General features: G+C 37.4%; 1 protein-coding gene across 1 annotated transcript; it reads right to left on the reverse strand.

Annotated features, from left to right (window-relative positions):
• Nucleotides 1–8,564, reverse strand: CLEC12A (C-type lectin domain family 12 member A). Its single transcript, XM_025879625.2, has 6 exons — nt 8,342–8,564; nt 5,339–5,437; nt 4,868–5,056; nt 3,879–4,030; nt 2,405–2,511; nt 1–287 (listed from the first exon to the last, which is right to left on the reverse strand). The coding sequence occupies exons 1-6, from the start codon at nt 8,430–8,432 to the stop codon at nt 122–124; spliced, it is 804 nt and encodes a 267-aa protein (XP_025735410.1). The 5' UTR covers nt 8,433–8,564; the 3' UTR covers nt 1–121.
• Nucleotides 8,565–14,581: the final 6,017 nt, after the last annotated feature.

A 14,581-nucleotide genomic window follows, 5' to 3' on the forward strand; every position in this document is an offset into this window, starting at 1 on the left:
TACATTGTTAGGAGACAGACAGCGATTTAGTCTCCCAGCATCTTTATTCCCTTTGTGTGGTCCACAAGATGTGTGCTCCCTAAAGTTGCCTTAATCACAGGATAATAGAGAAATACTTGCACTAACTATATTTTCCATCTGTTATTTCACTCTCAATCTTCACTGGATCAGCCAGCTTCTGGCATATAAAACGCATTGGAAAACTACAGTCTGTATAGTAAATATATACTGTGTCTATATACCCACAATGCATCCTACCATTTACATCATTTCTGTTTCTTGTAAGCCTGAAAGAGAAAACAAAGAATTACAATTAGCAAGTCAAATATTTGAAATACATCCACAGGAAAAAAATTACTTTTTCAATATATCATTGCTCCTGGGTCTGCATTGCCTAAAATAAATTTTAATTACTATTTGGAGTACCAAGAGTGTCCAAGCTCCTTATCTTTATCAACCTACATGCAGTATCAAACACTGCCTTACTTCAATCTGCCTTTTCCACTTTTTTACATCTGGACTATTTGCTGTCCTTTACTTCCAGATGTATCACCTCGCTTCCCCAATACTTAATATGATTTAGAATAATACAGTTCTATTAAATTCTCCAGTCTGGCCCCTGTAATAGATCTTTGACACTATCTCTTCAAATATTTTTCATAATCACCCAAGCCAGGAATTAACCTAATATATGGTACCTTCTGTTCAACATCATCTCCAAGTAACATTTCCCTCTAGCCATTTTTCAGAGATTTTATCCTGAAGTTCTGAATAATTACCAGCTCCTAAAACAAGATTACTGAGCAGGGACTAGGCATCAAAGACAAACTTGTAAACTGAAAGTATCATCTTTTGGGAAAAATTTAGTATTAAATATTTTAGTCAATAAATAATGAACATTAATAAATAAATATCAATTCAATTTTCAAAAGTGAAAGTTCCTATTTGAAGTGACATGATACAGATGTCATTGATCACAGCACCTTTCAAGAAACTAATCCCAAAATAACGTTAAGAATAAAAAACAAAATGAAATACAGGTATGATTATATATTGTACACATATATAATGTATCATATATACATATATTATTATATATTTTTTATTTTGGTATTATTTCTTAATAATTTGAAATATATACTGTGTTTTCTAGTCCGCTATAGATTACCTTCCCATTAGCAATAGTTACAAATAAACACATGGAAATTCTACTTTTTCAAACAAGATTCCATCTGTATTCTCCCATGATGCACACACGACCTTTACTTCTACTCCCTTCACTCCAAATGAGATCTTTAAAATATACCTCCTTTTCTCCTCCATTTGCATACATATTATCCTTTGTTCTGTCCCATGATTGTAAACTGCCAAAGACAGCGCTGCCTTGTCTTTTGGACCCATATTATTACATCTACTATTTCTGTCTGAAGGAAAATGCAAACAAAACAAAACAATCAAAACTTGTATTTGCTTCTTGCCCACAGTGGGGAGTGTGCAGGAATCTCAGGGTTTAGATTTAGTGTGGCTGGCCCCCCACACAACTGCCCTGCATTCATTCCTGCTTGATGTGTCCTCAACAAACAAGTATGTATAAATTCGTGGGCAGGTTGAGGCTCTGGTTTCTTTCTTTAGTCTAACCTGTCTGCTTCCCAAATTTAAGGGATTATAAAATACAAATGGTATTTTGGCATTATGTTTATGTACTTCTTGCCTGTCCATTCTCCCCCTATGTCAGGTAGCACATATATAACATATGAGTCTATTCATGTTGGTATATTTACAACCATATTTCTTAATATACTACACAACAAATTGTTTTATGTATGCCATATATACAATATACCATGCCCTTGCTCATCTTATTCTCTTTACTGAAAATGTTTTACTATCTCTAAATTTTTCATTCAAAATGGCCATTTCAAATAACAGTCACAGCTAAACTTTATCTTTGGTTATTCCATGTATTTTTACTGAAGGATTTATCACATTGTATTCTTTTTATATGTAGAATTGTTTAACTAGTCTGCACATACAATCAATAAGTAACAAAGAAAAGAATCAATCTTTCATTCATCTTTGAATCCCAGCATGTGAAAGAGTTTTAAGCACATGGTTAGAACCCAGTGAATTTTGTTGGCTTCTATAATTTTCTGAGATGAAAGTCTCCCAGAAATCCCTTCTTATTCGGCTACTAGAAAGAAATTCATTAGTGACTTGTCAAGATAATGAGAAGACATCTGTGGAAATTTTTTGCATTATCAAACATTAAAGAAGCCTGACAGAAAAGAATTATTTAAGGGTGCAATTTCAACTGAAGCTAGTTTTAACTGTAATAAATATTGCTCCTGGGGGAAACACCTTTACTCAAACCAACCAGAAAAATTCAGTAAGAATGAAGACTTACCAATTGGAAGAGATAATTCTCTCATCCAGTTCCTGGTAACTTCTTTGATATTTTTTGGTAGATAATCCCAGCCAGTATCTACGTAACCTCTTGGATTTTATAAATTCCTACAAGAAATAGAGATGGTTAAAAAAATAATTGTCTCCCCCCCCAAGAAAAATAACTGTCTCCCATTTCTGTACATTACCTCACAATGTAAGTTCTTACAAATTACTGTTTTAAGGTAACACTTTTGACATTACACTACTACTTTTTGATGCCATTAGAAGAAATTGAAACAAAGTGCTCCTTACTGTAAGGTTTCCTCCAACAGTTATTTATCAGTTACTGTTTCACAAGGAAAAGTATCTACCAATCCATGCATTACTTTAACTTCGGGCCAATGAAGGTCACAAACTTCAAGATTCAAGTATCCGGTAGTAGTCAGTCCAGAAGCAAAGGAAGTGGTTAATTACTATATACTCAAGTTAATAGAAACTGAAAAAGTAGGAGAAAAAATGTAGCAAAGTCAGATGAGAAGTGGTTATAGAATAGAATTTAGATCCAGTCCAAAATTTTATAGCCAAAGTAAGTTCTTTTTCCCTCATTTTCTAAACATTTTCTTTTTTCTTTCTTTCTTTTTTTTTTTTTAGTAAATAACTAAGAATGGATCAGTTGACAATGATCAGAGGAGGAAGAGACTATGGTTTGATTTTCCCTGCAGCCATAAAGGAGGACCCAGGTTCTTACAGTAGGGAAGCGGACACTTCTGTGAAAATGAATTTTTTCCTTAAATAATATGGGAATACTATCTGAGAGACCAGAAATGCAGAGGAATAAGTAAAACATGGAGATGCTACTTAAATATTAGAAAAAAGAAAGTAAAGAAATACATATATACATAAATAAATCTTCCAGAGAACTCATTTTCCTGGAACCCTGGGAGTCAGTATCATATATCTGCTTAGCACTTGCCTTTGACATCCCATCTTAATTATACCTTTTAATACATATTTTATCCAACCTATCTTTTTATTCTGGTATATGTTGCCTTTTTCTCTTAGTTAAAAAAAGACAAAAAGGTAGAAACAAAGAATCTTCTCCTATATAGATTTTACAGAATTGGTAACCCTCAGGAACGATTTCCAGATCTTCTGCTTTCAGATAAATTCTTAGAAATTGTGTTCTGAGAGTTGATCCTAAAGTTTCAGTTTGGAAATGATCACAGACCTAAAAATTCTCACAGACCCATGTCTACCCATCTGCCCAGCCTTTGAGATTCCAATGATGTTAAGGGCCTAAACCAAGGTTTTAGATGACACCTTGGCTGTCCTTCTGTATGATAAATGTACTAAGTTTCAATCACCCCACACCCTAACTAAAATAACCTCATGTCTGGATTAGTACAAATCTTCCCCAACATGCTTCGTTCCTCTCTATTCTAGATGGGAAAAGTGACTTCCTTCCTCACAGGCAGAGATCCAGGGGACCTTACCAATACACTTTTGTTCTTAATTGTCAGCAGGCTGGCATTTTGAGCAGAACAGAACATGACACTCTCTTGCCATGTTTCATAATTGTCAATTAGTATGTAACAGCTGTCCTCATGCCACATCCATGTCTTTGGACAAGGTTTACATTTGTGCTCTGGAAGAAGAACGTAGTTTCATTCGGTTTGTGTTGATAATCTTCATTATTCTTATTATTCCCATTGTCCTCTATAATAAATTAACCAAATTTACTTGTCTTTCTTTTTTTTACATGAAAGGTGAAGAAAATGCATGCTGTGTTCCAGGTCCCTATATACCACTACAATATGTCCAAAACATAATCTGAACAACACATTTTGAATTAAATGTCCAGTGTATTCCAGTGTGTTTTCTTATCTCAGGAGTCCTGAATAATGATTAATTAACTTACTTTTCTCTCTCTTTTTTTTCATTTTTTATAGTACTACATGGCAATAAAGGCTAACCACAAAAACATTCTGTGGTAAGAATCAACTCCCCAAACCTACATCAGCCTTGCCTTTTCCAGCTATGTCGTTTCTGGCTGCCTGACATTGAATATTTGGGAGAGTTCTCAAGAGCACAAAAAAACATGTTTTCGTTCTAATAGCTAAAGAAACTGTTAGAGATATTAAAAAAACAATTCCTCCTAATTCCAAAGGCAAGGCCTAACTATTTCCTTTTTTATTGATTCTCATCAAACATTGACTGAAATGTAGGAACAAGGTCACCTACAAAGAGGTGACCTTATCTTCTATTGATCTCAGTGCCCAAAATAACAGTAGTAAATGTCAGATTAGAGAAACTTCTAATGGCACAGAAATATCAGTAAGTCCTCTGTCAACCACATTTAATTCCTTTCTCCAAATAATGGCATCCTAGGGAAAAGCTGCTAATTATTGATGAATGATTCTCAAGTGACTACTAGCTTTTATTCATTGTCTAATAAATAGCTTAGAGAGGAATATAGGATTACCTGGTTCTCTTTTATAGAGCTCATGACATAATCTGGTGGCTATTTCTTGCAGTGTGTTCGACAGGTCCATGATCATCTTGGAATTATTCATGTTATGTATCAGTTGTAGAGAAACGTTTCTCTGAAGTTCTTCTTTGAAATTTTGTAGTTTATTTAATTTTCCCATTTCTATCTTCAAAGTTGTGTAAACTTCAGATTAAAAAAAGAAATGATAAAAAATTTTAATCCCTCAACACAACCATTAATTTCCTTTCTGCTGAACTAGTATTACAAACATTAAAGTCTAGGGAAGCAGTCCTTTCATAGGAGTGAGGGAAACAGGTTACCATGTTTAAGTATCTACTTATCAATACCTCTTGGGTTATATCACCTATAACCATTCCAAAGCTTCAATTCAAGAATAAACTTTCTTGTAAAACTCATGTAATTCTAGGTGTTTTCCCTATCAGTCAAAACATGGGTAATACATACAAAAGCTTCCTAAGACTCCTAGTCCAATCAGCAGCAGAAGGCATAGTAGAGTCAGAGCCAAGGTTCTCTGGCGCCATCCATGGGAAGGAGCAGGTGGTGCTGTGGAAAGCAAAATTAGCCTGCAGGCCTGGAAATGGTATACATCTTAATTTGAATCATTCATTCATTCATTCATTCATTCATTTTGCCTTTATTTCTTTCCTAACATGTCTCTGGTAAAGGAATGTGTTTTGCTAGAAACTCAAGGACATTTTAAAATACCTTTTTAAAGAATAAGTAAAAAACATTTTGTTAGTTGTTTTACATGCAAACTAATTCTCACAGGACATGTTGGTAATTGGTAGGCCGAGTCAAGAGACAAAGAGGCAAAAATGGGCTTTGAAAAGGAGAATTGAGAAAACTAATCAATGTGCTTTACTTTACTAAGATTAGAGAACGTGATGACCCATGAATTGATTAAGAATGTTTTGAAGTTAGAATCCATAGTACAAATTTATGAAATATTTATGAGAAATCTTTTACTTGATAAAGGTGGTGGATAATAAATATATACACCTGTAGGCAGTATAGCATAGTGATTAAAAAAAAAAAAAGGCACAGCATTCCTAGGGCTAGTATGCCTGGGCTTGAATGCTGGGTCTGCTGCTAATAACGGGGGACCTTGGACAAGTCACTTAACCTCTCTGTGTCCTAGTTTCTGCATTGGTTAAAAAAGAAAGCCATAAAATATCAGAGATTAAGCAAATTAATAGTGGTAATACAATTAGAATAGTGCTGGCATATAGCAAACACTTGCTGATTGTATTAAATACGTGTTTATATTTATATTTAATGAGATGAGGATGATTGGGGAAAGGAAGCAGTTTTAGAGGAAAAATTTTTTAAAAATACTCAGGTACAGTGTGGTTTTGAATGTTACATCTTTTTTAAAAATTTTATTTATTTATTTGACAGAGAGAGACACAGGGAGAGAAGGAACACAAGCAGGGGGAGTGGGAGAGGGAGAAGCAGGCTTCCTGCGGAGCAGGGAGCCCTATGCGGGGCTCGATCCCAGGACCCTGGGATCATGACCTGAGCCGAAGGCAGACGCTCAACAACTGAGCCACCCAGGTGCCCCAAATGTTATATCTTCCAATATTTCCTTACCTCTTTTCTTCCTTTAGTCCCCTATGTGTCTTTTCATTTAACTTAACCTCCAAAAAAATAGGAGAAATTTGGAGATAATATATGCTTGATTTGGTAGAATATTAAATGACATTTTTTAAAGTTCTCTCTCTTTTTGTCTCTCTGTTTCTCACACACACACACATACTGCATTTCTTTCTTTCTTCACTTTCCTCCTTCCTCCCATCCTCCCTCCCGCCCTCTCTCGCCCTCTGTCTTTTTCCCTCTCTCTTTCTCATTCCTTCTTCCTTATATCTAGGCTCAACATATGGGAATTATGGGGGGTGTGTGTGTGTGCGTCTGTGTGTGTATCTAAATATTTTGTAGCCTCCAATAAGCATTAATTTTCCTTTTCTAAATAATGAGTCAGATTCTGGAAACATTAATCCCATCATACGACTGTAAGAATCACTTTAAAGTATCTTAAGTTCTCCTCAACAGTTGAACCAAGGCAGTCACTTCTTAAATACCATATTTAAGATGAGTAAATTTAGTTCAAAATATATCTCATGCCTAGGGAAACTAAATTAATTAAAGATTTATGAAAAAGAGCTGTATCCCCATTAAACCAATATTCCCTGAGCTATTATTTTCTAATCATTCAAAGAGTGAGTAGACCTAACAGCAAGCTAAAGAGAAGTGATATAATCTGATTTTATGTAAGTGAATGAATAATATGCCTAACAGTATAATAACATATTAATTCACAAAATTCCCATTTATAGGTCTGAATATTATTATCTCACTCTTTATCTCTAGCTATGGTTTAATATTAAAATAAAATGCCTCACTGTTTAGTTTTAAGTTCATATTCTTCCACTTAGTCTTACATGCCTACAGAGGATTGCTTAGTATCTCTCTCTGAACAAAATTTGATTTGTTTGACGGTAATGGTTAAATTGGTCAAATTGAGCAGCTTAAAAGTAACAGAACTTTAATTCCTTCTTAATATCCCTTTCTGAAAAATATTCTCATTATTCTCTTATTTATTATTGTCATTCTTTTTGATATCCTCTCATTTTTATTTATGGTACCCAGAACTGAAAAGTATGGTCAATTTTAAATATTAAAGAAATACCTACTAGACTAGATGAATAAACAAAAAATAATTAGTGACATCCTGGCCAATAAAAACATTTTCTTGGTGTATTTGTCATCTTTATCTATCTTTAATTTAAACCTCACAAAATAATCATTAAATATGTTGGCCTTTTCCAAAATGGCACCAGCAGCATAAACTAAATTATGGTTGCAATCTCATAATAAAACAAGCCTTGTTATCTCCATTTGATAGGTGAGAACACATAGACTTCAAATGGTTGAATGATGTATTTAAATATCCTGTGCACATCCGATAGTTTCCAAACCCTCTCCTCCATACTTCTGGTAGGTCAACAGAGAGTCTTTTCCAATCCACACACATGCATGTGACACTCAAGCACAGCATGTCCTCATTGAAGTCACTGACACTCTCCTGCAAAATAGAGATGCCCATTTCTACCTCATAAGGCAAGAAGGATAGTGCTTGTCACATAGGGAGAAAGTTAAGATCCAGTTTTACTATTACATGTGTGACCAGCACTTTCTTATAAAAAAGAACCTACAAAACCATGATTTTCCTGGACAGCATGTATTCCTTGTTGTATGGGGGAAAAATGTTTCATAATCCAGGAAAATCGAACTATTACCCTATTCTAATTATCTTGAGTGTGATATTAAAACAGAAACATTGTAAAAGACTGAGTGTTCAATGCACCCATCAGCACCTTAAAAATTTATAATTATTTTGGTAAAAATGGGAGGCTCAACCTAAAACACATCCAAAGTTCAAAATCTTACCTTTTATCCCAACTGTGTCAAACTCATGGATGTTTTCCCTTTTACTGGAGTCCTGAAATTTTAGATCTGCATAAGCAACCTCTTCAGACATTGATGGCTATTGAAAAGAAAGCCCAACAAACTGTTAAAAAAAAAAAAAAAAAGATGAAGGTGAACTAACATAGTTGAATTTAAACAGGAATTGTGATTTTAGACTTCGGTTTATAAGCGAAAGCTTATATTTATGAGCTTTAACTTCTCTTTTCACTGTCCCAATCCTGTGTGTATACAAAGGAGCTGCAGCCTATCAGAGGCCTCAGATAAGTACAGACACAAATGCAAGACTGAAAGTCTTTCTTCCTCTTATCTCTTCCTTTTTGTCATTTCTCTGTATCTCCCAACTACAGAAAGTAGCTTTAAAAATCTTTTTGGTTAGTGCCATGCCAACGGGCACAGATCACTAGCAACACGTGTGCAGATATAACATAGAATTTATTGGAGAAAAACCTTTAAGCAGAGAGAGAACAGAAGGACACAATCCCCAAACACTCGCTCTTCTATAGCAATGGCCTGGCACAGACATTCTGTATGTGTCATGGCAAAGGTCCTGACAGAAAGGATTTGCCTTTGCTGGGAGACTGCACATACCCAGAGCACTCCTAGGGAGAGGCTTGAGGATAAGCCCCAATCTGTAATTCTGTTACTTAGGGATAAGTTAGCCTAAGAGGAGTTAGGGAACATCTATCTAGTTTCTCTAGTAGCAAGAAATACATTACGGGGACTGGGGCCCAGGAACCGCACCAGGGAGTATGCGTACTGACAGCCGAGGCGGGCCCTAGAAAGGCCCTAGAAATTGCTCTGTAGTCCAGGAAAGCTGAGATCAGTCTTGCTGTTTCTCTTCAGACTGCCTCAATCTTTTTGCGCCAGCTCCCAGCTAAAGTTTACCAAAAGGGAGAAGCAAATGAGCCTCTAGAGCCATGCAAGCCAGGATCTTAGGAAGTTCATTCAGCATTCGCAGGAGGCAGGGATCCATTCAGTTACCGATCAAGTGTACAAAGTAAAGGTGGGAGCTTGAGAATGACTGTTTTTGAGTAAATTCCTTCCTAATTCTTATTCTTATTAATAAACCTTATATTTTCAGTCACATAATTGAAGAGTTGAGAGACCACAGTGACAGTGACATACACAGGTTCAAAAAAAAGACCCACAATCAGGATCAAAAAACAAGTCTATACATTAAAAGGGAAGTTTGAAAAGAATAAAATAAAGGGACAATTTGTACAATGTGGATAGGCTCAAAGGAATATATATATATATATGATATATATATCATTATTATGGAATATATATAAATATATTCTTTTTATTATTAGAGCTGGTTTACATGGTTGTGGAGGTCAAGAAATCCTATGGTCTGCCATCTGAAAGTTGAAGAACCAGGAAATTTGTTGGTATGATTGTCTGAGTTTTAAGGCCTGAGAATTGAAAGTTGGAGGGGCATGGGGGAGGGGGGAGGCCAATTATATAAATCTCTGTCTGAGTCTGAAAGCCTGAGAACCAATAGCTCCAACGTCCAAGTATAGGAGAATATGGACATCTCAGTTCAAGCAGAGAGAAAGAGAGAGAATTTGTCATTCCTCTCTCTCTCTCTCTCTCTTTTTTTTTTTGTTCTACGTAGGAACTTAATAAATTAGATCATGTTCACCTAGAATGGTGAGGATAAACTTCTTTACTGAGTCTACTGATTCAAATGCTAATCTCCTCTGGAGACACCCTCACAGACACACCCAGAAGTAATGTTCTATCAGCTCTCTGGGCCCTACTCCTTCCTTTTTGAACACTTTTATTTCTCAGATTCCATCTCGGTCTCACTTAATCCTTAATTTTTTTTTAAGATTTTATTTTATTTATTTGACAGAGAGAGAGAGAGACAGCGAGAGAGGGAACACGAGCACGGGGAATGGGAGAGGGAGAAGCAGGCTCCCTGCTGAGCAGGGAGCCCGATGCGGAACTCGATCCCAGGACCCGGGGACCATGACCTGAGCCGAAGGCAGATACTTAACCGACTGAGCCACCCAGGTCCCCCTCACTTAATCCTTAATTAAGTTATTTTTAATTTCAGTTATTACTTATTTCAGTTCTAGAGTTTTCATTTGACTCTTGAATTATTTACATGCTGCTGAAATTATACTTTTCTCTTTACTTGAACACTCTAACATTTTCGTTTCAGATTTCCTTTCCAATACCATCAGTATCTGAAAGCATTTGCAGCTCAGTCTTTTGTTTGTTTGTTTTAATTTGGCTTGTCAGTTGGTGTTTTGCCATTTAGTCTTTTTTTTTTTCTAGGCTGCCTCATAATTTTTTATCAAATGTCAGATATTGTATGTAAAAACAGTTGAGATTATGAATGATATCCTTCTACAAAAAGGTTGTTTTTGTTTTTTGTTTTCCTGGCAGGCAGGTACAATAAAAGCAGTAAGCATCGATCAGTTGGGAGTCCCTCAAGTTTCATCCTTGTTGGTTTTTTTTTTTTTTAATTTGTTCAATCTTTATACCAATCTTCTTGTAGGAGGCTTCCTGTGATACTGGCCACAGTTCTATGGCCAGAAATGGAAATCTCCCAGCCACTCATCGTATATAACCTACTGAGCATATGCCCAAGGCCTAATGGTCAAGCAATACATCTAAACCGGTTTTTCTGAAGCAACATGTATGATGGACAGTATTATAGATGCAGAAGCAAGAGCAGTTGCTGAACTTCCCTCTCACTCCTCACACTATGGGGTGATGCATAACAATCAGGTGGGTCTGAGTGTCAGACTCTAGGTAGGAGATTCTTTTTTTTTTTTTTTAAGATTTTTATTTATTTATTTATTTGACAGAGACATGAGAGAGGGAACACAAGCAAGGGGGGTGGGAGAGGGAGAAGCAGACTCCCCGCGGAGCAGGGAGCCCGATGTGGGGCTTGATCCCAGGACCCTGGGATCATGACCCGAGCTGAAGGCAGACTCTTAGCGACTGAGCCACCCAGGAGCCCCCCCCTTTTTTTTAAGATTTTATTTACTTGAAAGAGAGACAGAGAGAGTTTGAGCAGGGGGAGAGGCAGAGGGAAAGAATCTTCAAGCAGACTCCCCGCAGAGCATGGAGCCAGACTTGGGGCTGAAGCCCAGCTCCAGGTGGGCTCCAGGCAGAGCTCCATCCCAGGACCCCGAGATCATGACCTGAGTAGAAGCCAGATGCTTAACTGACTGAGCCACCCAGGCGCCCCTCCAGGTAGGAGATTCTGATGCTGCACAGCGGTGTTTTAGGTGCATGGCTGGAGCAGCTTTTTTGCTGGCATTAAGGAAGGCTATATGCTAAGCATTTTGGTCATGATGTTGTAACACGGGGAAATCTTGCTTCTCCCCGCTGCTGCTGCCTTGGTATTTTTCACCACAGAAACCACCAGCCCACTCCTTATGTCTGTAACCAGAAGATGCGTCAGAACCTGTCATGTGAGTCCTTACTCGGAAATGCTATCCAAATTGATGGTCTTAAGTGCTCAGCTATAGCTAGTCACTTTGGAGACTTACAGGGGCTAAGCCTGTAGCAAACCCGTACTGGATGAGTTAATCCTCTCCTCTCCATCTCGTCTTGACTCTAAAGTGTGGCTGACATTTTTTCCACTGCAGTTGAGTGAACACTTAAATCCAGTGAAGGCTGGATCACTAGGACAACAGCCACTGGAGGCAGAGACTCAGTTGCACTTAGCATGTAGAAAACGGGGAACGTATGTCCTACTGCTTTTATTACTATGCAAATTCATAATGTCCCTGAAACTCCTCAGAGTTCTGAGGTCACAGGGCAGTCGACTAAGCTAACATCTAAGGAAAGAGACAGGGCTTGCTTACCTGGGGTAAACACTCAACTCATATAAACTATTATAAAGTATTAGGGTAAAGCTTTTAACAAGTTGCTAAAGGTAGATTGTGGGTTTATATGAGAGCATAGAACCCCTGATTGCTGCAGACACAGGATATATCACACCCACGAGCAGACACTTTATAGATGTCACGGGATGCTGACAGTTTGAAAGTGATGAAAGATTGGGGGAGATGAACAGAAGTTACTGTGCAGATGACATGAAGTCCCATCTGGAAATGTCTCCCTTAAGGAACAAAAGTCTCCCTCTCTGGCCACCGGTGGACTCATTACAGCTGCAAATGAAACAGAAATGTTTCTCTACTCCTGGGGGAAAGACTGGGAAGCATACTGACAGTATTTACACTGGCTGCCAGACGTGCTCTGCAGAATGAAACTGATTCTTCCCAGTGGCTACTTGCTTGACACACATCCTGTCTCACTTCATGAACGTTTCTTTCACTTTCCAAATAAACAGCCTGCACTAGATTCTTCAGGTCTCATGTTGTCTTTTCCCATTTTTCCTTTCTTTAGTCCTTCCTGCCCTTGAAAGGACACCGATCTATCTTTCCTTTGTTGCATATTCCTCTCCTATCTTCAATCCCTGCGCTGTACCACTACCTAAGGGTTTACAGATAGGCCTAAGTAGGGAATCAAGAAAAACCCCAAACCAAGCCCTGGAGCACTTACCAATTTAAAAGATGAGAAAAAATGTGACTTGAGTAGATAAAATGTAAGATAAAATGTAAGCTCTCTAGTTAAATTTGAAATTTGGATTAAAAATGGTTTATTTTCAGTGTAAGTATGCCTGACGCCATGTTTTCATTTGTTGTATTTGCAATATTTGTTGTTGATCTGAAATTCAAATCCGGCTGGGAATTCTATATTTTAATTTGCTAATTCTGGTCAACTCTATACATAAGCCCAAGGAGTGGGTTGCCTAGAAAAATGGAGACAAATGTGTATAGGTTGCAAAAATTCTTTCAGTGAGAAGGCAGCTTTATCCTGATCACCCACCCTGAAGTATGTTCTCACCACCCCTCGGCACACCTATCAGTTGACCTACCCATTCCTCAGTCCCTTGTTTCTTCATCAAATTTAATCAAGTATTTAGGTGCCCAACTAATATTTTCCAAATGACTGAAAGGCCTCAGGAAAGTCATTGTGTATATGGAATGGCTTCCCGCTACTTTAAGCTCTGGCCTTACGAAGTCACAGAGAACTGACTGAGTGAAGCAGGCGCATAGCCACTGAGGGGTCTGCCAAGTCAGTTTGCTAGAAAAAGAAACTTCATAGCACAAACTTCTAAATCCAGGCTGCCACTGCAAGTGGAATAAAATGGTACAAAACTGAAGCATATGTACTTTTTTTTATAGTATTTTTTTGGCATTCTAATTCTTTTTAAAAATTTTAAAAATTTATTATTTTTTCTATTAACATATAATGTATTATTTGTTTCAGAGGTACAGATCTGTGATTCATCAGTCTTGCACAATTCACAGCGCTCACCATAACACATACCCTCCCCAGTGTCCATCACCCAGCCACCCCATCCCTCCCACCCCCCACCACTCCAGCAACCCTCAGTTTGTTTCCTGAGATTAAGAGAAGCATATGTACTTATGTACCAGAATGTTTTATCCAGTAGTGAACATCTCCACCTTTATTCATTTCTCAAGGCAACTGGGGATCTGGTGGGGAGCAAGCACTCCATAAGCTCAGTGCAGTGGTTGCTGGAGGTGAGATTGGCCAAGGAAATGTTGCCAGGCAACAAACTCAAGCCAGATCCTATTTAGATGTGACTCACTAGACATTGGTCAGGTTTGTTGCCTGGCAACATTCTCTTCACCAATCTCACTCCAGCACCTGTTGCGCCGCCATATTCTTGGTTACCACATTCAAAGCAGTTGGATTCCAAATTTCACAAAATATTGCCATTAATAATATAATTGTTTTATATTTTCTATTTTGTATCTAAAACATTTAAATACTCATCCTGAAGTAACTCATCTCAAAATCAAATACTAGAAACATGAGTAAAATGAAGAAAAGGGTTTAAAATATACAGTACATCCTGAAAAAATCTGAAAACACTTCCTTAAAGAAGAGTTAATGAAATAAATAGAAGAAAAATTCAGCCATGAGAAAATGGGTTGTGGTGTTTTATTCCCCGACACCCCCCCACCCCCCACCCCCGCCCTGCCGTGGGAGAGAGAAAACTGAAGAAAAATAAGCACAGCTGTGTGCTGCTGATGGCTTCATTACTGAGTGATTTTGTGGGGGGTTTTTTTTTTTTGGCTTTTTTTTTTTTTAGAAATCACCTTATTTAACTGTTTCTTACTTCCCATCAGAGATATTTCT

The sequence above is a fragment of the Callorhinus ursinus genome, unplaced genomic scaffold (genome assembly GCF_003265705.2).
Source record: "Callorhinus ursinus isolate GAN/ISIS: 27379988/994484 unplaced genomic scaffold, GSC_fseal_2.0 scaffold27, whole genome shotgun sequence".
Classification (NCBI taxonomy): domain Eukaryota; kingdom Metazoa; phylum Chordata; class Mammalia; order Carnivora; family Otariidae; genus Callorhinus; species Callorhinus ursinus.